At 45.3% G+C, this 26,692-nt stretch overlaps 1 protein-coding gene across 5 annotated transcripts in view; it reads left to right on the top strand.

Moving 5' to 3' along the window:
- JADE1 (jade family PHD finger 1) overlaps positions 1 to 26,692 on the top strand; it is a 545,699-nt gene that overhangs the window by 209,887 nt on the left and 309,120 nt on the right. For all 5 annotated transcript variants that reach the window (XR_003854973.1, XM_029592138.1, XM_029592223.1 and 2 more), the window contains one exon: positions 11,830 to 12,020. Coding sequence is in view for 4 of the 5 variants with exons in the window: in XM_029592138.1 (XP_029447998.1) it covers positions 11,830 to 12,020 (191 nt within the window). In the remaining variant the exon portion in view is untranslated. The remainder of the gene's footprint in view (positions 1 to 11,829; positions 12,021 to 26,692) is intronic.

A 26,692-nucleotide genomic window follows, 5' to 3' on the forward strand; every position in this document is an offset into this window, starting at 1 on the left:
AATGGAAGTAAATGCGCATTTAGTTCGTAAAAAAATTTCGGGCTATATGTATTTGGTGCATATACGTTACATAGGACTACTTTCTTACCCCACAACTCCGCGATCAGAATAATATATCGCCCTTGGGAGTCCACTATTTCCCTGAGAATTTTGATGGGAAGCTTTTTATGTATTAAAATCGCAACACCAGCGGTCCTGGAGGTAGCCGATGCACTGTATACCTCTCCTACCCAGTCTCGACGTAATTTCGCATGTTCAACCTCTGAGAGATGCGTCTCCTGTAAGTAAGCCACCATTGTAGCTTTTTTCTTCAACAGGGAAAGGATTTTAGAACGCTTTATAGGTGAAGTTATCCCACAGACATTCCAAGAAACAAATTTTGTGGAATCACTCAGTACCAAACTCCAAATGAAAATACAGCAAAGAGAGTATCATATAATTCAGCGATAAGCCCCCCCCAGCTAGGGCTACCCCCAATATTTTCAAAAGCAACATAATATTTGACCTCAAAAAACAATGAGAAGACATAGCACTTGTATATGTTTCCCACATCAGGCAATTCGAATTTCAATCTCCTCTGTGCGGTACCCCCCCTGCCCACCCTCTTTTATCAGTCCCCCGCCTACCCCTATCCCCCCCCCCCTCTCCCATCCCCCCCCCCTCGTTTCTCCCCCCATAGCGCCAGACCTATTCTCTTGGCCCTTTCTCATCATTCCCCTCACCCTTGCTTCCATGAAGGAAGCAGAAGATCACGTTTAATGTGTCCAGTACCTCGCCCCACCTTCTCCTAGCCTTTACCACTTTACCCTACTGCTTTCCTTTCAAGCAGAAGGCCCTCTATGAAAAAAACCCAACAAACTCCCATCCAAACCCCCCACTCCCATTATCTCCTAAGTGCCCTACAATGTGAACAACCAAAGGCAACCAAATAGAACAAACCAAGTGAAACAGCATTACGGAACCAGGCCCCATTAATAAGGCCACATAAAACTCAAGCAATTATGTGTCTCGCAGTTGGTCTCCAAACACATTCTTAAAGGGTATCTCCCCCGAAGTCCGTGACATCCGTCCCTCGCTGCTGGATCTCCGATTTGAAAGCGCTGGTCACATAAGCAATCCTAAGAGTTAATATATCAGCATTAATAGACAGGCATGTCCCTTCAAGAGTCCTGTGCTCAGTGATAATAACTCCAAGAAAAAAAACAAAAACCACAACTCCCCTTACTCCATAGTCAAAAAAGATGCAAATTCTGGGGGAGCGTGCATGGGAATGAAACAAAAATGGCTCATTGTTGTTAAAGATCTCGATCCGCTGGGCTATGCTGTGCCTTCATACTGAGCTAGATCACTCCTGAGAGAGAGAGAAAAAAACTGCAAGTGTTCTCATTATCTCTTGGATCTGTTCCATAAAAGTTCTTCTTCCAAAACGTTGAATGGATCCTCAAGAATTACATCTCCAGAGCCCAAATACTATGTTGGAAAAAGAATTCCCCACCCCCATTCCAATATGAGTGTGAGTTCAGAAAAAGTTATTATGCCTAAAAAAAAACCAGGCAGCGTATATATTTAAAAGTTCCAGACACAGGAGGCAGTGTTCTGTGGAGCCCAGCCAGGTATCATGGGCTCGCCAGCCAGAACCCCCCCTCCGCATGCCTGACCTCCACATCAAACCAGACCGTGCCCCAGACCCCCGAGGGAGCTTGAAAGCGTTAAAGAATGAAAAAAGGAAAAAATCATAAGTTCAGCGAGTCCACAAAGGTTCGTGCTGGCTCCATTGCATCAAAAAGTGTGAACCTGGTCTTGGTGCCAAATCCTCAAATGGGCGGGGAACAAGAGGGCGAATTTAAGACCACGGTTATGCAGGACAGAGCACAGGGGTGAGAAACCACGTCTGGCCTCTGATACTGATGATGAGTAATCCTGAAAGATTCTGATGGGATGAGATTGGTAACGTAACTCCCGCTTGGCTCTGGACGCCCGCCATAGCTCTGCCTTGTGAGCGGAGTTTAATATTTTTGCAATAACTAATCGGGGGCGCCCTGATGACGACGCACGTGCCCCTAACCTATGTGCCCGCTCCACTACCAGCTTACCCTGCAAATGAGGCAGTGCAAGCACCTCGGGGAGCCAGGTCTCCAGGAGAGCACACAAAGAGCGTTCCTCTACCGCTTCAGGAAACCCCAAAAATCTCAAATTGTCACGCCGCGCTCTGTTCTCCAATTCTTCAACTTTCTGCTGCAGGGCCTGAATATTTTTATCTCCTGCGGCCATTTTACTCTGTGTCACCTCCACAGCCTCCTCCAGCCCCGATATCCTAGCTTCAGCTGTTTCTAATCGGGGGGGCAGCGCTGCCAGCGATTCCTTCACCTCCCCCAATTGAGAAGTGATCAAAGACAGCTGCTCCTCCAATGCCTCTCTGACTGCCACTTTAATTTCGGCGATCGTGAGGGGAACGAGGGGGGAGGGAGACTCACCCTCCGTTTCGGCCGCCATTTTGTTTTCCGGAGCGGGCACTTTTTCTTTTTTGGTGCTTTTCACGGACATAGAAGTTCGCGGTTTCGCCCGATTATGCACCCCCGACATGCACTCTGTCCTCTGCTGCCTGTTAAAGCGCGTTTTTCAGCGACTCCGCGGCTCGATGCAGCGCGATCGGCGGGGCGAGGCTGGAGCCTGAAGAAACCGCGTCCCTCCGGCTACCACATCACGTGACTTCTCTCATGAAGGTGTTTTAATACCGGGGTGATGTGATCGTTTTTGTGTGTGTTAGTGAGGATGCGTGCAGCAGCATTTTGGAGTAATTGGAGTGGCTGAAATGTGCTTTTGGGTAGACCTAGAAGAAGGGCATTACAGTAGTCAATTCTGGATAGAATGAAAGCTTGCAGGATAGTGTGAAAGTCGTTCAGGTGTAGTAGGGGCTCGATTTTTTTGAGGGTGTTGTTAATGTGCTTATTGAAGGAGAGGTGGTTATCAATGGTGATGCCGAGACTGCGTACATGTTCGTTGGAGACCAAGGGGGGGGGGATGGGGGCTGTGGCCAGGGTGCAGGGATGGGGAGAAGTTAGGAGGGGTGATGTGTAGTATCTCTGTTTTGACAGTGTTGAGTGCTAGGAAGTTGCTTGTCAGTAGATTGTTAATCACCATTAGAGTGGAATTCCAGGTCTCGGTAGCTTTTTGAAGTGTGTTTTTTACAGGAATAAGAATTTGCACATCATTGGCGTAAATGAAGTGTGGGAGGCCTAGAGTAGATAGAAGGTTGCAGAGTGGAAGGAGGTAGATGTTAAACAGCGTGGAGGACAGGGAGGAGCCTTGTGGGACACCTTGTGGAAGGGGAATAGTTTTGGAGGTACAGTTGCCTATTTGTACACTGTATTGCCTGTCTTGTAAATGGGATTGGAACCATTGCAAGGCTGAACCTGAAATGCCAATATCTGAAAGGCGTTGAACAAGTAATTTATGATTGACAGTGTCAAAGGCAGCAAAGATATCCAGGAGGATCAGAATGTGTGATACGCCTTTGTCAAGGCCTTTGAGAATATAATCGGACAGAGAAGTTAGCAGGGTCTCAGTGCTGTGGTGTCATCTAAAACCAAATTGCGATTGTGAGAGATATTGTGTTCGTCAAGGTAATCAGTTAGTTGCTGGTTGACTGCCTTTTCAAGGATTTTAGCAATAAAAGGTAAGTTTGAAATGGGGCGAAAGTTGGACAGGTCTGCAGGATCAAGAGTTGTTTTTTTAAGATGGGTTTGACAATGGCATGTTTAAGGTTACTGGGGACAACACCAAGTGTAATGGATCTATTGATGATGTTAGAGATGGGCTTGGCGATAATGTTAGGGATAGTAAGGAGGGTTTTAGTAGGAATGGTGTCCGAGGGGTGTGTGCATGGTCTCATTTTTTTAACAATAGATTCAATTTCCACTGAGGAAATGGGGTCAAGAGCGGGGAGCCTTGCAGGAATACTGTCAAAAAGGCAGGCAGGTGTAGCTTGGGAGGAAGGAAAACGCAACATGATAATTTTTGTGTTAAAGAATATGGCTAGATCGTCAGCAACTTGTGAACAGGTGGTGCTGGATTTAGTTAAGCTGTTAACAAGTTCAAAAAAGGCACGAGGATTAAACTGTAGGTGGTGGATTCTATGCGCGTAGAAATCTTTTTGCTTTGTCAATGGCTGTTCTGTACGTATGAAGGTGGTGTTTGAAAGTAGCAAGTGATACAGAGGTGGGATTTTTTCGCCATTTTCTCTCAAGTTTTTTGAGGCTGGATTTCAAGGCTCTTAGCTCAGTAGTATACTAGGGTTGCTTTTTGTATTTGGATGGGTCGATTAGACGCGATTGTACGGGGCAGAGTTTATCAGCAACCGCGTTAGTAAGGTGATTCCAGGACTCAAGGGCAGTTTCAGCATCAGTAAGTTAGTATAGTTGGGTTTAAAAAAGAATACATTCTTAGAGGAGAAGTCCATTACCTGCTATTAATTAAGTTGACTTACAAAATAGTCACTGCTATTATTAGCAACAGTGACATGGGATAGACTTAGTTTTTGGGTACTTGCCAGGCTCTTATGGTCTGGATTGGCCACTGTTGGAGACAGGATGCTGGGCTTGATGGACCCTTGGTCTGACTCAGTATGGCATGTTCTTATGATCTCATGTACAACATAAGGAGAAACCAGAATTCTTCAGTCTGTTGAGAGGCAGAAAAGATATTAACCTGAGCAGTAGACAGAAGCATTCATTTCTGTGTCTCACATCTTCCAGAATATCTACTCTAGCAGACTCCCTGAGTTGTCATCACCAACCCCAGAAATGGACTTTTCATAAGGATACTTTACTAAATATTTTTAATCAATAGAGGACACCATAAGTAGATCTTTTTGCAGCTCCTTTCAACCATAGTCTCTCGTTACTGCTCTAGGAGACAGGTGCAAATGCGATGTCATCAGATGCCTTTGCTACCTCTTGAACGCAAGGCCTAATATATGCATTTTCCCCAAGTCTGATAATCAAACAATTCTCAAGTTATGTTAGGTCAGGGGACAAATGATCCTAATAGCTCCTTTCTGGCCAAGCTTGGTTTCCTTGGTTTCAAGACTATCAATAGCTCAAACATTTCCCCTTGCAATCTTTCTTCATCTTCCAACCCAATACATCTGGTGTCTTCTTCACTCCAACCTTCATTGTCTAGTGCTGATAGCATGGATATTGAGATCAGAGCCTTAGATGATACTGTAAATCCACATAATACTTAACTTGGGAGTCCTCATTTGTATACCTGTATTTATATCTGCTTATCCACACAGAAGGTGAAGTTGCTTACCTATAACAGGTGTTCTCCATGGACATCAGTAGAAATCAGGCACACAATTCTACCCTTCTCCTTTGTAGCTGAAGATCATCTTGTGAAAAAACTGAAGTGTCCTGCGCAGCAGTGGGCAGCACGGGATCACCTGTGCATGCTCTCAGATGTCTGCCTTTCTGAGCTCTGAGAGAAAGCACATTCTGTCTGTGCTATCGGATGACTTCACCCCTCTTATGTAGCTGATTTGAACTGCTGTCCACGGAGAACACCTGTTACAGGTAGGCAATTCTGCTTTCTCTGCCAGCAGTACAACTCTCCCACCTCCCCCTGTGGAGTTGTTTTTTATACCTGAGCTTCTCAAACCTGTCTTGGGAACCCTACACCATTCGAATTTTCTGGATATCCACAATGAATATGCATGAGGTATATTTGTTTATGCTGGGTCTCCTGTGCATGCAAATTTCTCATACATATTCATTGCAGATATCCTGAAAACATAACTGGCTTTTGATTCACCAGAACCAATTTGGTAAGCTTTGCTCTACACCTTTCTAAGTTTAGTTAACTGATAGACTGAGTGGCTGTGGTTCTTCTGACCTGTGAGATATTATTGCACATGTCTAAAAAGCTTTGGTAGATAGATCTGATGATATTTTCTCAAGCACAAGATGAAGGCAACTTGACTTATGTGTTTGACTTGTTGCATTGCTGCCACTGGAGAACACTTACTGTGGAAAGCTGTTTTGCTTTTCTTTGGCTTAGATTTCCACATAAGGTTGAAAATCTGTCTTAAAACTAAACTTTATTGTAATTTTTTCTAAATTACTTTATCCCAGGATAAGCAGGATGCTAGTCCTCACATATGGGTGACGTCATTGATGGAGCCTTATTGCGGAAAACTGTCTGTCAAAGTTTCTAGAAACTTTTGACAGGCACTCTGAGCCCACTGAGCATGCCCAGCATGCCATGATATTCTCAGCCACAGGGGTCTCCCTTCAGTCTTCGTTTTTCCATGCTGCTTTTGGCATCGCGGAGCAGGAGCCTGTGTGCGTTTTCTCACACAATTCTGACTAAAAATCAGATTTAAAATTCATAATTTCTCTCCCATATTGGGGTCTCCTTGTTACTACCGGCCGGTGAGTAAGATATTCTCATTTCGACTCATTTGAGTAAATATTTTTTCTTCACATTTACATGTGGTAGGACCGATAATGCCCCCACCGCCACCATGTGTAGCTGCTCTGCCTGCATCAGCTATCACGGAGGAATTGAGCGGATTTATCCGCCAAGCGGTGCCTCAAGCTCGCTACAGGAGTATCGACCATCAACACTGACGCTGATGCCCTTGCCGACACCATTGTCGATGCCAATGCCTGCACCGATGCCGGCACCTCTGCCGGTACTTGTACTGATGCTGGGACCACCCCCGACGACACCGATGCCACTACCTGGGGCTCTAGGTCAGCCAAAATTGGCTTTATTCCAACTATTAATGGATAGATTCGACGCCATCATCGGTGCCCTTCCACCGAAATCTATTCCAACTAAACCGATCGGGGATGTTCCTGGACACAGACCTGTCTATGATCCTCAGCCAGGGCCTTAAAGACTTTTCGACCACTGGGATCTCCTCCCACTTCCCCTTCCAGGGAAGAGCCTTATGACTCATGGGAAGACAAGCATACTGATCCTTCCTCAGAAAGCTTCATGTCTGACCCTTCTCCTCCAGAAGGCAGGAAGAAATCTCCGCCAGAGGACTTGTCCTTCACGAATTTCATAAAGGACATGGCGCAGACAATACCATTCAATTTAGTGTCGGAGGAAGACACGAGACAGCAGACTTTAGAAGTCTTACAGTTCGTAGATCCTCCAAAAGAGGTCCTGGCCGTTCCTGTTCACGAGGTGCTTTTGGAGTTGCAACATAGACTCTGGGAACATCCATGTTCGGTTCCACCCATTAATAAAAGAGTGGATACTACCTATCTTCTCCAACATGTTCCTTGTTACCAGAAATCACAGTTGTCACATCAATCTGTTGTGGTTGAGTCGGCTCAAAAGAAGTCCAAACGAGTACGACCTCATTCCTCCACTCTACCTGGAAAGAACCATAGATTCCTAGACTCCTTAGGCAGGAAAATATTCCAAGGAGCTATGCTCAATTCAAGGACTGCAACCTATCAACTTTATATTGCGCAATACCAAAGGAATCTATGGAAGCAGATGCAGGAACTTTCCAACTCCCTACCTCAGCAGTACCAGGAGGCAGCTCAGGGGATAATACACAAGGGACTTGAAACTGGAAAGCATGAAGTCCGGGCCGCCTATGACAAATTTGAAACAGCTTCAAGGGTGGCAGCCTTAGGAATAAGTGCACATCGCTGGGCATGGTTAAAAGCCTCGTGACCTTAGGCCTGAGGTACAAGAAAAGCTGGTGGATCTGCCCTGCGTAGGTGACAACCTCTTTGGGTCGAAGGTTCAGGATGCAGTGGCCCAGCTGAAAGAACACACAGAGACATTGCACCAACTGTCGTCAGTTCCGCAAGACTCCTCCACATCACTGTCTCGCCGCCCACCAAGGAAAGAATCTAGAAGACCTTTCTACAGGCAGAGACGATACTATCCACCAGCATCCAGGGGTAGATCTTCTCATCCTCAACAAAGATCTCAACCCAGGCAGCCTAGAGCTGCTAGGCCTCAACCGCCACCGCAGACGGGACCGGCTGCAGGTTTTTGAGGCCATCACCAGAGACCAAAGCCATCTCCACAATCCAAAACCAAACCTGCCAGTTAGGAGGCAGAGTTTCCTCCTCCTACAACCATTGATTACAGATAACAGACCAATGGGTACTCTCAATAATATCACAAGGTTATCAACTCATTTTCCTCTCAACTCCAAGAGACTCTCCTCCAAAACCTCTTTTGTTAAATGAAAATCACATAATTCATCTACAAGCAGAATTATCCACCCTTCTGAGAGCCAGAGCTGTAGAACTGGTGCCCCGGACTCAGTAGGGCAGAGGATTCTACTCCCGTTATTTCCTCATTCCAAAGAAAACCGGAGGCCTATGTCCCATCCTAGACTTCAGAAATCTCAACAAATTTCTAAAGAAAGAAAAGTTCAGGATGGTCTTTCTAGGTACCATGCTTCCACTTCTTCAAACAGGAGATTGGCTTTGTTCTCTGGATCTACAAGACGCTTATGCTCACATTCCAATATTCCCTCCTCATCGCAAGTATCTGCGCTTCCTGGTGGGTCATCAACATTTCCAGGACAGAGTACTACCATTCGGAATTGCCTCAGCTCCCAGAGTATTCACAAAATGCCTGGCAGTAATAGCAGCACATTTGCACAGGGAAAGTGTCCACGTTTTCCCCTATCTAGACGACTGGCTCATCAGAAGTCAATCTCAACAAGGAGCACTAACTTTTCTCAACCGAACAATTACTCTACTTCACTCCATGGGTTTCTCATCAATTATCAAAAGTCCCATCTCATTCCGTCTCACCTGCTTCAGTTCATCGGAGCAGAATTGAACACCATCCTCTCAAAGGCCTTTCTACCCGAGGATCGAGCAGAAACACTTTCCCTATTGGCAAACTCGCTACACTCGAAGAAACAAGCAACAGCTCATCAGTTTCTAAATTTACTAGGCCACATGGCCTCCACAGTTCATGTCACTCCTATGGCAAGGCTAGCCATGAGAATAACCCAATGGACTTTAAGGTCGCAATGGATCCAAGCCAATCAACCAGTGTCCTCTCCAATTCAAGTAACCCACCAGCTACGTTCATCTCTATTTTGGTGGGCAAACAAGGACAACTTGTGCAAGGGCCTGCCTTTCCAACAACCAGTCCCACAGATAACTTTAATTACAAATGCATCCACCTTAGGTTGGGGAGCTCACATAGACAGTCTCCAAACCCAGGGTACTTGGACACAACTCGAAGCAACATTTCAAATCAATTTCCTGGAACTTCGAGCTATACGTTATGCTCTGCATGCGTTCAAGGACTGCCTTTCACACAAGACTGTTCGGATTCAAACAGACAACACAGTAGCCATGTGGTACCTGAACAAACAGGGAGGTACGGGCTCGTATCTCCTTTGTCAAGAAGCCGCACAGATTTGGGACTGGGCCCTGACACATTCCATGTTGCTACAGGCAACTTATCTAGCGGGCATCCACAACATAGTTGCAGATCGCCTCAGTCGTCAGTTCCAACCACACGAGCGGTCCCTGGATCCCTTAAAAGTGACCAGAGTATTCCAGTGTTGGGGACAACCAACAATAGACCTCTTTGCATCACACCTGAATCACAAAGTGGACAAGTTCTGCGCTCTGCACAGGCAGAAACACCAGCCAGTCAAGGACGCCTTTGCTCGCCCTTGGAACTCAGGCCTTCTATACGTAAATCCTCCGATCCCGCTAATAACCAAAACTCTAGTGAAGCTATAACCGGACAGGGGGGGCCATGATACTCATAGCCTCGCATTAGCCTCGACAAGTATGGTTTCCCATACTTCTAGACCTCTCGATCAGAGAACCAATTCGCCTGTGTGTAGCTCCCACTCTCATAACTCAGGATCAGGGTCGGTTGCACCATCCCAACCTTCATTCCCTATCCCTGACAGCATGGATGTTAAAAGCTTGATCTTACAACCAGTCAATCTTTCAACCAATGTCTCTCAAGTGCTTATAGCTTCACGTAAGCATTCAACACGAAAGAATTATTCTTCGAAATGGAAAAGGTTTACTTTGTGGTGCACGAAAAAAACATTGACCCTTTCTCCTGCCCCACAACTTCTCTACTAGACTATTTATACCATCTTTCAGACTCTGGTCTCCAGACCTCATCTGTCAGAGTACACCTAAGTGCAATCTCAGCTTATCATAAGATGGGAGATGCACCAATATCCATACAACCTCTTGTCAGATTTATGAGAGGTTTAACTCATCTTAAACCACCAATATGGCCACCAGTCACAGAATGGGACCTGAATCTGGTCTTAACAAGGCTCATGCGTTCTCCTTTTGAACCTATGAATTCCTGTGATGTTAAATTTCTCACATGAAAGACTATCTTCCTTATAGCCATTACATCGGCTAGAAGGGTTAGTGAGTTACAAGCACTTGTCACGTACTCACCCTATACAAAATTCCTCCATGACAGAGTGGTTCTCCGTACACATCCAAAATTCCTTCCCAAAGTAGTTACAGAATTCCAATTGAACCAATCCATAGTTTTGCCCACATTCTTCCCAAGTCCTCACTCTCACCAAGGTGAAAGGGCCTTACATACCTTGGACTGTAAACGTGTGCTAGCATATTACTTAGACCACACTGCAGTCCACAGCAAATCCACTCAACTCTTTTTGTATCTTTGGATCCAAACAAATCGGGTAATCCAGTGGGCAAACACACTCTATCCAACTGGCTAGCAGATTGCATAGAATTCTGTTATAAAAAAGCAGGCCTTCCTCTCCAAGGGCGAGTACAAGCGCATTCAGTAAGAGCAATGTCAGCCTCAGCATACTATCTTTCAGTGCCAATTCTTGACATATGTAAAGCGGCAACATGGAGTTCTCTTCACACCTTTGCATCTCATTACTGTTCGGACAAAGAAGGACCACAAGATTCACCCTATGGACAATCTGTCTCAAAGAACTTGTTTCCAGTATAACCCCAACTCCTTCTACATCCAACTGACTGTGATTTTCGGCTGCCTCATTTTCACCAACAATGCTTCAGTGTTCCTTCACTACAAAATGACTCAGCCTATAGCTTGCTAATCACCCATATGTGAGGACTAGCATCCTGCTTGTCCTGGGAATAAAGCAAAATTGCTTACCTTGTAATAGGTGTTATCCCAGGACAGAAGGATGTAGTCCTCACGAAACCCAACCGCCACCCCGTGGAGTTGGGTCCGATATGTTTTGTTGTTTTATTTTATGCTAAAGCTTATTGCTACATACGAGACTGAAGGGAGACCCCTGTGGCTGAGAATATCATGGCATGCTGGGCATGCTCAGTGGGTTCAGAGTGCCAGTCAAAAGTTTCTAGAAACTTTGACAGAAAGTTTTCCGCAATTGGGCTCCATCAATGACGTCACCCATATGTGAGGACCTACATCCTGTTGTCCTGGGAAAACACCTATTACAAGGTAAGCAATTTTGCTATATCATCCAAAAAGGATGTCCAAAATAATGTACAACAAAATAAAATAGATTGTTAAAGTGAGATTAAAAAAAAATTCTCCTGCACTCCTAAAATTATTTAACTCAATAAAATCTATTTGTCTGACTACATATGTGTGTTTTATTTTTAATTTAAGTATAGAAAGGTTTTTGCCAACTGTGGGGTAGGTGAAAAGACCAGCTTAAAATGTGCAGTCAGAAGCTTTTCCTGCCTTTTGTGCCTAAGGGAAAATTATTTTGAAAATAGGTCCTTAAATATTTTTTGCATTATTTGAGCCAGGTTGTGGTTTGCATGAATTCATCTTCTGCTTTGTGGTGTTCTGTATGTTTTCTTGCAGGGTGGTAGCTGAAAAGGACCAAGTGGTCACTTTCATAAGGCCCAGAAAGTACATCCAGTCCTCTGGCTCAGAGCCTCCGGAACCAGGATATGTTGACATCCGAACTTTGGCAGAAAGCATGTGCCGCTATGACTTAAATTGCATGGATGTCACATGGCTGGAGCTGATCAATGAGGAGTTTAAAGAAATAGGTGAGGAATGGGTTTTGACATAGTTCATAACACACTTTTATTATCACAAATGGAAGTCTTATCTCCTAAAGGAATGAAAAGGTTGGTCTTACTGGATTAACCAATTACTAGACATTTTGCATTGTAGATAAGAGTAGAAAAAGACCAACAGACCCATATCAAGTCTGCTTAGAATTTCCTGTCTATATTGCCAAAGATATTTCACCAGCCACCAAAATTAAGAGACTAGAAAATTGCTCATTATCCAAGAAAAGCTTTTGTCATCTTATTACTCTGTACTCATCCCTCTTGGTTAGTTGAGCATGCAAGATACCTCTTAATTTGAATGTAGCACCCATCCCCTACTCCTTTCCACCCACAAGGTATCACCGTAATTCAGCAACCACCAATGCCAGTGCAACTGTAAACCTTTATATTTGACCTCTGAGTCTCCATGGTATTTCCGGATGGCGCTCTGACACATTGAACCTGTCAACACAACAATCACCTAGTCTGTTAAATAAACATGGCTACTGGAGCATGTGCATTTCTGCCACAGCTAGTTTATTTACTGTGCTGTCAGCCTCACAAATAGTCCCAGCTGCTCATTAATTCTTTTGCTATCTCTTCACTTTATTATATCTAAGAATCCTCTGCTGGGGCTACCCTTTAAAGGAGAGAGAGCAGCTTTTAAACTAGAACAAAGGGGAAAGCTGACAGTTGCTCAGCAGCACATGGTTAGGAGGGAGGTATCGTCAAATGAAACTAAAACAGATGAGTTAAAGCATTCTCATAGGGGGTCCAATAAAAGCAAAAGTAGCCCATGTGCCTATAAGTAAAGAACAAATTTGAGTTAAAAGGTTTAAATTATTCCTGTTAACTGCTAGGAAAGTTGTATATGCAAATAAAAAAAAAAAGTACTTTGATATTAGTGCCAGAAGTCTAAAAGGTAAGATGGGAGAGCAAGAATGTATACCACTGAATAAAGAGATGGATATAATTAGCATCTCAGAGACCTGATGGAGGATAATCAATGGGACAAAAATTATATTGCAGTAATACGGCTCGGCTTGATTGGGGGTGTGGTGCTTTGTTAGGGATGGCATAGAGTCCAAAGGAAAAATCCTTCAGGAGCCTGTAGTAGAAACTTTATGGGTGGAAATTCCATGTGTGATGGGGAAGAGTAAAGCAGTGAGTGTATGCTACCATCTTCTTGGACAAAATAAACAGTACGACGATGAAATGCTAACAAATTTAGTAGCATAGTAGTAATGGGAAATTTCAGTTACCCCAATATTGACTGGGTAAATGTCACATCAGGAATTGCTAGGAAGGTAACGTTTCTAGATGAAATAAGTGACTGCTTCATGGAGCAGCTGGTCTAGGAATCAATGAGAGGGGGGAGCCATTTTAGACCTAATTCTCAGTGGCATGCAGGATTTAGTGTGAGAGGTAACGGTAGTGGAACTACTTGGCAGCAATGTTCATAACACAGTCAAATTTGACTTAATGACTGGAGAGAGGATGTTAAGTTTCTCACAGGACAAGCAGGATGGTAGTCCTCACAAATGGGTAACATCACAGGATGGAGCCCAATCACGGAACACTTTTGTCAAAGTTTCTAGAACTTTGACTGGCACCTACTGGGCATGCCCAGCATGGCACTAAACCTGCAGCCAGCAGGGGTGCCCCTTCAGTCTTCTTTTTTCCATGCAGCAGTAGCCACGTGGATTAAGGAGCTCCACAGAGAGATTCCTGATAGGAATTTTCCTTACGGAATTACTAAAACTTTCATACCCCACAGGGGGTCCCTCTTTCGAATTTTTGACTCCGCGGTACTCAGGTAAGCTTTTTACCCGGTTTTGATCGATTCCCGTCGAGTTTGGCCCTCGCGGCCTACTGGCCGTCGACCGTACTGCGGCTAAATTTTTCAAAGGCCATGGCGTCGGGGTTCCGTCAGTGCCCAGACTGTACTCTCACCATGTCCATTACAGACCCGCATAAAGTCTGTGTAATGTGTCTCAGGTGCGAGCATGATGTCCTGACTTGCACCAAATGTGCCTTAATGACACCAAAAGGTCGCAAGGCCAGAATGGAGAAAATGGAACTTCTCTTCTGTTCTCAATCTCCGACGCCGTCTATTGCATCGACGTCGTCTGAACCGGCACCGTCCCCTTTGCACCAATATCTGCCACCGGCCAGTGACCGTCCGGCATCGACGACTTCTCGGCCTTCATCTACCTCTACTCCCCCTCAGGACTGAGGGGATCGTAGAGAGAAACATCGGCATAGACACCGCAAGTCTCGGACCATCGAGGAAGGAAAATCTTCGACCTCGCCATCATCTGAGCCACCATCGAAGAAACCCCGTCCAGAAAAGGCACCGACCCTTTCTGCGACCGGGTCACCGAGGCAACCCTCACCCGAACGGGTATCGGGAGCCGTGACTCAGCCTTTAACAGTGGTCCCTCCAGCTATGCCTCTGCCTCCTTCTTCCCTTCTGGAGCCGGGGCTGCTTGCTCCAGGTTTCCGTGAAGAACTGGACCAGATGGTTCAGGAGGCCATCGATAAGGCGATGCACAGACTCCAAGTTCCTCTGACATCGGTGCCGATTGTGGAACCGACCACCGATCTGATTCCGGCAGCACTGGCACCGCTACCCTCTAAGATGGGAAGGGCTTATAGCCGCTTTTCCACCAATGGCTCCTGGGTCACCGATGGCTCCGGTGCCCTCCCCGCTTACCCTGTTATCGGGAGGGGAAACACAGTTCTGCATTCCTTCATCGGGAGTTCTTCCGATGCCTCAACCATTGATGCCGATGCGCCCATCAGCCCCACTGATCCATCCATCGGTGCCCTTGATGCCTTCATCGGTGCCTCCAGCACTTCCCTCGATGCCTTCGGAACCTAGACCGGGACCTTCAGGAATACCATCGTCCCGTCCTTCTCAGGCTCCTAGAGGGGCAGGTCCTGATCCCTATGACACCTGGACCGACTATTCTTCTCAAGACACCGATGACTTGCCATCGCCACCTTCTCCTACTGAAAGCAGGAAGCATTCTCCTCCAGAGGACCTATTCTTCATAAATTTTGTGAAGGAAATGTCTAAATTGGTTCCCTTCCAATTGCAGCCTGAACAAGATGACAGACATCAAATGACGGAGCTGTTGCAATTCTTGGATGCTCCCAAGGAAATAACCTCCATCCCTATTCACCAGGTTCTTTTGGATCTCCTCAAAAAGAACTGGGAACACCCTGGTTCTGTTGCTCCAGTCAACAGAAAAATTGATACCACTTATTTAGTCCAGTCAGCCCCAGGATTCCAGAAACCTCAGCTGGATCACCAATCTGTGGTTGTAGAATCTGCCCAAAAAACAGCAAAAAGATCAAAACCCCACTCTTCCTTTCCCCCAGGTAAGGAAGAGAAATTCCTGAATGCCATTGGCCGGCGTATCTTCCGGGGATCGATGCTTATCTCTCGGATCGCCTCCTACCAGCTGTATATGACCCAGTCAGTACAACAGGGTCTTATTCAAGCAGATACAGGACTTTGCAGAGTCCCTGCCTCAGCAATTCCAGGAACAACTTCTAACCCTAGTACACAAGGGTTTTGAGGCAGGAAAGCATGAAATAAGATCTTCTTATGATATCTTTGACACCGCTTCCAGGGTATCTGCAACTGCTATTTCGGCAAGAAGATGGGCCTGGCTTAAGTCTTCGAACTTGCGCCCTGAAGTACAAGACAGATTATCTGATCTGCCCTGCATAGGAGACAATCTGGGGAACAGATTCAGCGGATGGTGGCGGAACTCAAGGACCATCATGAGACCCTTCGCCAGCTCTCTCTGATGCCCTCTGAGTATTCCTCCAAACAGCCTTTCAGGAAGGATACTAAAAAGTCATTCTTCCATCCAAAGAAGTCCTATCCACAACAGTCTAGGACTCGTTCCACGAGACCTTTCCAAAAGGCCCAGTCTCATCAACCTTGTAAACAAAAGCAACAAACAGCTCTTCAGCCGGGCCCTGCTTCTGGTTTTTGACTCCTGCATGAGAGCAGCAGCCACTTTCCACTGCCTCAGAAACCAGTGGGAGGTCAATTTATGCCATTTCAACAGGTGGCACACAATCACCTCAGACCAGTGGGTCCTCACCATAATCTCTCAAGGTTATCGCCTGAACTTTCTCTCCATACCACCGGACTCCCCACCTCTATCGGCGTGGAGAACATCCGACCATTCACTACTCCTGGAGCAGGAGTTCTCCCTCCTCCTTCAGTCCAGAGCAATAGAACCAGTACCTTATTCTCAACAAGGCCTAGGATTCTATTCCCGGTAGTTTCTAATCCCCAAAAAATCGGGAGGCGTTCGTCCAATTCTGGACCTACGTGCCCTCAATAAGTACCTCCAATGAGAAAAGTTCAAGATGGTAACCTTGGGTTCCCTCCTTCCTCTTCTGCAAAGAGGAGACTGGCTCTGCTCTCTCGATCTCTAAGATGCGTACACTAACATTGCGATAAATCCTTCTGATCGCAGGTTCCTGAGATTTCTAGTAGGCCCCAAGCACTATCAATACCAAGTGCTCCCATTCGGCCTGGCATCTGCACCACGAGTCTTCACCAAGTACCTCGTAGTAGTAGCAGCCTTCCTCAGGACTCAAGGTGTTCATGTCTACCCCTGTCTAGACGATTGGTTGATCAGGGCTCCCACTCAGCAAGCTGCTCTGTCATACCTACGTCTTACTTTACACACTCTGATTTTGCTAGGATTTCTCGTCAACTACGCAAAATCCTGCTTAGTCCCATCTCAAACTTTATCATTCATAGGGGCAGACTTGGATACCTTGCAGGCAAAGGCATTTCTGCCTCGACAGCGAGCTCTCACTCTCATCTCCCTCGCACACCAGCTACAGTCTCAGCGCCGCACGACTGCACGCCACTTCCTCATCCTACTGGGACACATGGCGTCCTCAGTACAGGTTACCCCAATGGCCTGCTTGGCCATGAGAGTCATGCAGTAGACTCTAAGGTCACAATGGACTCTCCATCCAACCTCTATCAACCACTGTCCACATCACCGACTCACTCCGTCAGTCTCTAGCCTGGTGGAAAAATCAGATCAATCTCCTCCAAGGCCTGCCCTTCCAGGCTCCAGACCCTCAAATAATTCTCACCACCGATGCTTCCAACCTCTGCTGGGGAGCCATGTGGCCGATTTGCAAACACAAGGAACTTAATCTCCAGAGGAAGCCAAACACCAAATAAATTTCCTGGAGCTTCGAGCAGTCAGATATGCTCTCAGAGTATTTCAGGATCGCTTTTCCAATCAGTTCATCCTGATTCAGACAGACAACCAGGTGGCCATGTGGTACATCAATAAAAAGGGAGGGACGGGCTCCTACCTACTGTGTCAGGAAGCTGCGCAGATATGGGCGGAGGCCCTCTCCCACTCGATGTACCTCAGGGCCATCTACTTGCCGGGAGTGGACAATGTGTTGGCGGACAACCTAAGACGCACTTTCCATCTGCACGAGTGGCCCCTCAACCCCACAGTAGCGGACGCAATATTCCAACATTGGGGTCATCCTCGCATAGACCTCTTTGCGGCACCTCAAAACCGCAAGGTAGAGAACTTTTGCTCTCTCACTTGCAGCCAACACTCACAGCCAAGAGATGCGTTTTCCCTCTCATGGGCAACCGGTCTCCTATATGCATTCCCTCCACTTCCACTTCTCTCGAAGACTCTCGTGAAGTTACGTCAGGACAAAGGATGCATGATCCTGATAACACCTCACTGGCCTCACCAAGTGTGGTATCCAATACTTCAGGATTTCTCCATTCGCAGGCACATTCCCTTGGGAATGGACCCGCTTCTGATCACTCAGAACGGCGTGTGCCTACGCCACCCCAATCTTCAAGCTTTGTCCCTGACAGCCTTGATGTTGAAAGGTTAATTCTTCAGCCACTTAACCTTTCGGAGCCAGTTTCCTGTGTCCTGATTGCTTCACGGAAGCCTTCCACGAGAAAGTCTTACCTATACAAATGGAACAGGTTTAAGTCATGGTGTTCTTCTCAATCCCTTGATCCCTTTACCTGTTCCACCACGAAGTTTCTAGACTGTCTTTGGCACTTGTCAGAATCAGGTCTAAAAACTTCCTCCATCAGAATGCATGTCAGTGAGGTGGCTGCCTTCCATAAAGGTGTCGGGGATGTTCCTATTTCAGTACAACCCCTCGTAACATGTTTTCTGAAAAGCTTGTTTCACCTCAAGCCTCCACTATGCCTTCCGGCCCCTTCTTGGGCCCTCAGTCTGGTTTTGGGTCAGCTCATGAAACCAACATTTGAGCCTCTCCAATCCTGTGATCTTCGCTATCTCACATGGAAAGTGATTTTTCTTTTGGCAATCACATCTGCTTGCAGAGTTAGTAGTTACAGGCCCTAGTTACCTATCCGCCTTACACTAAACGTCTGCAGGACCGGGCGGTCCTCCACACTCACCCTAAGTTCTTACCTAAGGTAGTATCGGAGTTTCACATTCTTTCCCAGGCCCCACTCCAATCCAGGACAACAGGCTTTGCATACCCTTGACTGCAAACAGGCTCTAGCCTTCTATCTAGACCGTACAGCTGCCCACAGGAAAAGCACTCTGTTGTTTGTCTCTTTCCATTCCATCAAATTGGGGTAGCCTGTTGGTAAGCAGACTCTCTCCTCCTGGTTAGCGGACTGCATATCCTTTTGCTATCAGCAAACAGGCATTCCACTTCAAGACCGTGTTAAAGCACACTGTGAGGGCCATGGCGACTTCAATAGCACACCTACGCTCTGTGCCACTTCCTGACATTTGCAGGGCTGCTACTTGGAGTTCTCTCCATACCTTTACAGCCCATTATTGGTTAGACAAGGCCGGAAGACAAGAATCCATCTTCAGCAAGTCTGTCATGCGCAACCTTTTTACAACTTGATGTACCAACACCCTTCCGCCTGTCCGTAGGGTTCAGGATGCCCTCTACCAAATTCCACCCCAGTCCTTGTGCCTATTGCACATCTTGGGTACATTTGGTGCATTTCTCTGACATCCTCAGCTCAGTACTCACCCATATGTGAGGACTACCATCCTGCTTGTCCTGTGAGAAATCAAATGTTGCTTACCTGTAACAGGTGTCCTCACAGAACAAGCAGGATGTTAGTCCTCATGAAATCCGCCCGCCGCCCCGCAGTGTTGGGTTCGTTACGTTTTTTAATTTTATTTTTCGGCACTTCCTGTAGCTTTAAACAAGACTGAAGGGGGTCCCCTGCTGGCTGCAGATTTAGTGCCATGCTGGGCATGCCCAGTAGGTGCCAGTCAAAGTTCTAGAAACTTTGACAAAAGTGCTCAGTCATTGGGCTCCATCCTGTGATGTCACCCATATGTGAGGACTAACATCCTGTTGTCCTGTGAGAACACCTGTTACAGGTAAGCAACATTTGCTATCTTCAACTTTCCCCTGAAAGTAAGAAAATCAATTTCCCATATATAAAAAGGTAGCTTATTCCAAAGTTGGGGCATGCAACAAAAAATGCACTGTCCTATAACTTAGACCTGTTAACGGTATTTTATTGTAAGAACATAAGAAATTGCCATACTGGGTCAGACCAAGGGTCCATCAAGCCCAGCATCCTTTTTCTAACAGTGGCCAATCCAGGCTAGAAGTACCTGGCAAGAACCTATAAACTAAGTATATCCCATGCTAATGAGGCTAGTAATAGCAGTGGCTATTTTCTAAGTCAACTTGATTAATAGCAGTTAATGTACTTCTCCTCCAAGCAGCAAGCATAGCAGTCTAAACACCAACTCCCTAGCAGATGTATTCCAATATAGCTTGTCTCTTAGATATAAAGAACAATTTTCTCTCATCACTTTAAAAGTCAGTCATAGTCTTAAAATTAAGTATTGAAGCCATAGGGAGCCAGTACATCATCCAGCATAATATGGCCTTGCAGATGTCCTATGTGAGCATCCTCAAACTAGTCTGGTTGCCATATTTTGTAGAACCTGAAGTTTACGGGAATGCAATTCACTGTCACCAATTTGTTCTGTTCAGTGGCAAAATTTATAAAGCCTCATATAGGTGATTTTCAGTAATAGGAGGATTTGTGGTCCCCCGACACGGACCGCGTTTCGAAAAACCATAATTGGGAGGGACCAAATACTAAAATCTTTTTTGCCTCTCCCTTTTTTCCAGAAATCCTTGTATTTCTGGTGAGACTTTACACTGCCATGTTTTTACGATTGTTTTATATTTCTCTCTGTTTTATATTTCTTGCTGTATTATCTGCTGCTTTTGTCCTATTGCCCTGATTTGTCCACTTCTTGATTTTTATTAGGGTTAGTTTTAGATTTGGTTCCTCCTGTTGCAGTTTTTCGAAATGTGTGTTACTGAAAATCAACTATATGATGGTTTATAAATTTTGCCTGTGGAGAGTGAATTGCATTCCTTTACCTGTTTGCTTCCATTGATATTGTGGTTTAGGTCTTTTCCAAAGACATTGTTTGCTTACGACCTGAAGTTTACCATAATAGCTTCACTGGAAGACCTATAAAAACACCATTATAGTAATCTAGATGAGGTAGAACTAAACCTGTATCAACAGCTGAAAAGATTTTTGATCCTAAAGAAGTGTAACCACTGTACAAGGCGTAATTTATAATGGGCTGTCTGACGAAGACAGACATCCTTGATTTTCTTTTCATTGATATCGCTGCCTATAAACAGTGGTGCAGGCTAGGCATGTGCCATGCTGGATTGGTGCAGCAGTATTTTCTATGCTCAGATCATTAGTCTTTGGGTTTGTGCCCTAGCTGAGCAGGATCCTGGTTCTGTTCTGGGGCAGCAGTCTTCTGGTTTCTTCCCATGGCTTAGTAAGTCCTTTGACTGTCTGGTTTCTTGGATTGAGCGAGGCTCCCAGCTCTTTGGAAGATCAAAACAGAATAAGTGACTCCCAGGGACTCTGTTGGGACCAGGCTGAGCCAGGAGGTGCAGGAGAGGACCCTCTTGACAGGTAGGTGGTTTGGGGGTTTTTTTTTTGGGGGGGGGGGGTGGTTTCACCCTATGGTCTGTCTGTCATCCTTTTTCAGCCTCTCCACTTGCCTCTGCTGCTTTTTTTCTCTCTGCCTCTTGCTTGCCTCACTAAGCTTGTGCAGCATACATAAAACTGATTAAAAAAATAAAAACACAAGTGTTGGAGGTATTGAGGCAGGAGTGGCTGACTGAGTTTCTCAGCCGCTAAATACAGAGAAGGGGTGATGTCCTCAGCTTTTGTGAAGACTTGTGGAAGGTCTTCAGCTTGGTCCTCAGGCAGCTGAGAGTAACTGTTTACCAGCTGGGAGCATGTGGCCACTTGCTTTCTCTTTTGGGAGCATATCTTTGGGGATCAGTGCATTTGCTGCGCAGCTGGTTGTTTTGATCCTGTATGTGGCAGAGCTAGTATCTGCTGTCCCATGCATGGGAAACCCACAGGACTGGAAGAAGGGGAGCAGCTGACCTATGTTACCTTGACAGTCTGTGTCTGTGTCGTTGGAAATGTGGCTAGTTTCCTTTTTTTTTTTGCTTACCCTAAACCTGGACCTGTAGAATAGTCCCCTGAAGGAGTTTGGCTCTGGAGCATTAGTGGTGCTTTTCTTATCATCCGCAGTTCGTGCTGGAGTGGGTTGGTTTTTTTTTCCGTTTGGTTATATACCTTTTGGGAAGCCCTGGGGTATGGCTTTGAAGCCACTTGGCATGGATTTTTCCTACTTCCTCTAAATTGGGGCTGTGTGCCCATGCATTCTCTATCAGAGTCTGACCCCCACCCCCTCCAGGGGTCAGTGGAAAAGATAAAGGACAAGAGGAGCTTCCTGCTTCTATCTCAGGTTTCTTTGCTCTGAGAGTCAGATTCTTGAAGGGTGTCAGGAATTCTTCAAAGACCTTTTCTGCCCTCTGTAAAGTGGTCAAGGAGAAGGGGTTCAGTGGGGGCAAAACCTATAAGAAGCTGCATTCACTTCCAGCAGAGGAAGGGGAAATTTATTGTGGGTCCCTCTGTACTGGCGTGACCTGCAAGGCAACTGTTGTGCTGGATGATGGCACAGTTCTTAAGGATTCTCAGGATTAAAAATTTGAATCCCTCTGAAGAAAAAGTTTCTTCAGTGTGAGCTTGGCCATTCAGTGCTCAAATTGTGGCAATCCGGTTAGAACCCAGGGCTGCTGTTTTGGTGGATGTGTGACGTATGACTATATTAGGTTTTCTGCTGATTTGGTGACTTAGGTGTGCCACAGAGGCTGTTGTGGTTGCATAATTGGCAGCTGATACCGCATCTAAAACTGTGGTGTCTATCGTCTATGGGTTGCCCCAACAACAAGTGGCCTAATGTCTGGAGAGCAAATCCAGACATTAGGCCACTAGAGAAAACAGAGAAGTTGGGTGTCTTCTGCCTCTGCCAACCATCTTCTCCTTGGGTTGAGCCCTCAGGCACTGGTGGAGGGCGAAGCATGAAGAATGGGGGTAGCCTCAATTCAAACAAGAAGCTAGAAGTCTGGAACAGAGCGGGATGAAGAAAACCAGAAACACGAAGAGGAAGGCAAACAGGAATGCTGAAGGCAGAAACTGGAGACTAAGAAGTATTCCTGATTCAGGTAACTAGGACAGAGCCAAATATGAGCACCAGGAAGTAGCACCAAGCTCTGGAAACAGACTGATGAAAAGCTGGAGTACAAATACATGTCTAGGCAGGAAACAAGATGGCTGCTGGGGGAAGTGAGGAGCACAGAGCCGGAAGGACCGAATAGATAGGTCATGCAGCTCACAGCGCCATCTGCAAGCCATGAGTTCTGCAGTGGATCCTCACGGTATTCTCCACTTTAAGGACAGCCTCCAGATGGCTCCTTATGTTGCTTTGCAATATATTTCTTCAAAAGAATATAGTGGTTGGAGGTCTGATGCATTAGACCTCCAAGATCTTTCTTCAGAGCCCATACCCCTTCCAATGGACCAAGTACTTTACTCAGATACTCTAAAGTCCAGAATCTACTCAACCTTGAATTCAGGCTGGCCATCAACAAGCACTGGGTCCAGAGGATTTCCTTGTCTATTGAAAGGATCTGGCTTAGCTGGCTTTAATAAGGAGATGTGAAATGACTATGGTATCTTGAGAGAGGTGGGAAGTTGAATGTGCCTGGTTACTAGATTGATTTTCTTAGTAATGATATATTGCCCTATGTTCTTGGGGCAGAGATTAACACAGGGGAGCCTCAGACGTAGATTATAAAGATGTTGTTATGGATCTGAAACTGGGGCTCACATCTATGATGATGTGTTATTGAATTTCTTCAGCTGGGTTGCAGTTCTCTCCAAATTATTGCACACTTCCAAATTTTCTGGAAGCATTGCACCAAGTGTTTGGCTGGAACAGGAGGAGGTAGATAAATAACATGTCATCCATATACTGTAAAGACCAGAGAAACCCCTGTGGATTCGCTGACATGATTGTTGTGCACAAACTCAGACTAAGGGAACAATCTGGCCTAATCATTCTATTGAGCAGAGACAAAACATCTACTATGGAACTGCTCAAGATCTTGATTGATCCTCTCTATAAATCCATTAGTTTGAGGATGATATCCTGCTGAAAATTGTAAGTTGATACCCAAACCTTTACCAAAGGTTCTGGCAAGAAATTGGGAACCTCAATCTGTTACAGAAGTTGTCAGGATTCCATGTAAATGGACCATTGCTGGTTGAGGGGCCAAAGTCAGCTTAGATGGGAACAAAGTACACCATTCAGGGAAAAAATGGTTCACTACAACTAAGATAGCAGTACTGTCAGCAGAAATTGGAAAGTCTGTGATGAAGTCTGTAGAGAAGCGAGTTCATTTGAAACATCTGGACGGCAAATATCTGGAACAAAAGTACACCCAATGAAAATCCCTACAAGGAGATTATTGGACTGAAGATTCCAGATGGATTTTCTCCATCAAATCATTCTAGACTGTTTACAATAGTCCTGGATGCTAGTATAATAGGGCTTTTATTGCATGGTACTGTAACCTCCTCAGAGGAAAACTGTATGCTGGTATTTGGCTCTGTCCTAGTTAACTGAATCAGGAAGACTTCTTAGTCTCCAGTTTCTGCCTTCAGCATTCCTGTTTGCCTTCCTCTTGGTGTTTCTGGTTTTCTGCATCCCGCTCTGTTCAGACTTCTAGCTTTTTGTTTGAATTGAGGCTACCCCCATTCTTCATGCTTCATCTTCCACCAGTGCCTGAGGGCTCAACCCAAGGAGAAGATGGTTGGCAGAGGCAGAAGACACCCAACTTCTCTGTTTTCTCTAGTGGCCTAATGTCTGGATTTGCTCTCCAGACATTAGGCCGCTTGTTGGACAAAATGGTCAGACAGATGATGAAATGTTAAGAGAAATCAGGGAAGCAAATCAATTTGACAGTGCAATAATAATGGGAGATTTCAGTTACCCCAATATTGACTGGGTAAATGTAACATCAGGACTTGCTAGAGGCATAAAGTTTCTGGATGTAATAAATGATTGCTTCATGGAGCAATTGGTTCAGGAACGAACAAGAGAGGGAGCTATTTTAGATTTAATTCTTAGTGGAACGCAGGATTTGGTGAGAGAGGTAACAGTGGTGGGGCCACTTGGCAACAGGGATCATAACATGATCAAATTTAAACTAATAACTGGAAGGGGGACAATAAGTAAACCTGCAGCTCTAACACAACTTTCAAAAGGGAAACTGATAAAATGAGGAAAATAGAAAAAAACTGAAAGGTGCAGCTGCAAAGGTTAAAAGTGTTCACAGGCTTGGACATTGTTTAAAAATACAATCCTAGAGGCCCAGTCCATATGTATTCCATGCATTAAGAAAGGTAGAAGGAAGGCAAAACGATTACCGTCATGGTTAAAAGGTGAGGTGAAAGAGGCTATTTTAGCCAAAAAAATATCCTTCAAAAATTGGAAGAAGGATCCATCTGAAGAAAATAGGATAAAACATAAGCATTGTCAAGTTAAGTGTAAAACATTGATAAGACAGGCGAAGAGAGAATTTGAAATGAAGTTGGCCATAGAGGCAAAAACTCATAATAAAAACTTTAAAAAATATATCCAAAGCAAGAAACATGTGAGGGAGTCAGTTGGACCATTAGATGACCAAGGGGTTAAAGGGGCTCTTAGAGAAGATAAGGCCATTTCAGAAAGACTAAATGAATTCTTTGCTTCCATGTTTACTAATGAGGATGGTGGGGAGATACCAGTTCAGGAGATGGTTTTCAGCGGTGATGAGTCAGACGAACTAAACAAAATCACTGTGAACCTGGAAGATGTAGTCGGCCAGATTGACAAACTAAAGAGTAGCAAATCACCTGGACCGGATGGTATGCATCCTAGGGTACTGAAGGAACTCAAAAATGAAATTTCTGATCTATTAGTTAAAATTTGTAACCTATCATTAAAATCACCCATTGTACCTGAAGACTGGAGGTTGGCCAATGTAACCCCAATATTTAAAAAAGGCTCCAGGGGCGATCCAGGTAACTATAGACCAGTGAGCCTGACTTCAGTGCCGGGAAAAATAGTGGAAACTATTCTCAAGATCAAAATCGTAGAGCATATAGAAAGACATGATTTAATGGAACACAGTCAACATGGATTTACCCAAGGGAAGTCTTGCCTAACAAATCTGCTTCATTTTTTTGAAGGCGTTAACAAACATGTGGATAAAGGTGAAGCAGTAGATGTAGTGTATTTGGATTTTCAGAAGGCGTTTGACAAAGTCCTTCATGAGAGGCTTCTATGAAACTAAAAAGTCATGGGATAGGAGGCGATGTCCTTTCGTAGATTACAAACTGGTTAAAAGACAGGAAACAGAGTAGGATTAAATGGTCAATTTTCTGTGGAAAAGGGTAAACAGTGGTGTGCCTCAGGGATCTGTACTTGGACCGGTGCTTTTCATTTTATATATATGTATATATATATATATATATATATATATATATATATATATATATATATATATATATATATATATATATGATCTGGAAAGGAATATGACGAGTGAAGTTATCAAATTTGCAGATACAAAATTATTCAGAGTAGTTAAATCACAAGCAGACTGTGATACATTACAGGAGGACCTTGCAAGACTGGAAGATTGGGCATCCAAATGGCAGATGAAATTTAATATGGACAAGTGCAAGGTGTTGCATATAGGGAAAAATAACCCTTGCTGTAGTTACACGATGTTAGGTTGCATTTTAGGAGCTACCACCCAGGAAAAATATCTAGGCATCATAGTGGATAATACTTTAAAATCGTCTGCTCAGTGTGCTGCAGCAGTCAAAAAAGCAAACAGAATGTTAGGAATTATTAGGAAGGGAATGGTTAATAGAATGGAAAATGTCATAATGCCTCTATATCGCTCTATGGTGAGACCGCACCTTGAATACTGTGTACAATGTTGTGCCTTGTGGCGGTGGGCGGTCGCAGCCGCGATCCCCTACCTGACTCGTGGCATCGGGGCCGCCGCGGCAATGTCGAGGGGGGCACCGGAACCCGGTTCTCTTGTTCCCCGCTCCTTGGCGCCGGCCCTCGCGGTGGTTGCCGGCGGGGGAGGCGTCCCAGGTCTCCCCTCGCTGCGTCTGGCCACTCTGCCTCACTCCCGGGATCCAAGATGGCCGC

Source organism: Rhinatrema bivittatum, chromosome 1 (genome assembly GCF_901001135.1).
Source record: "Rhinatrema bivittatum chromosome 1, aRhiBiv1.1, whole genome shotgun sequence".
NCBI lineage: Eukaryota > Metazoa > Chordata > Amphibia > Gymnophiona > Rhinatrematidae > Rhinatrema > Rhinatrema bivittatum.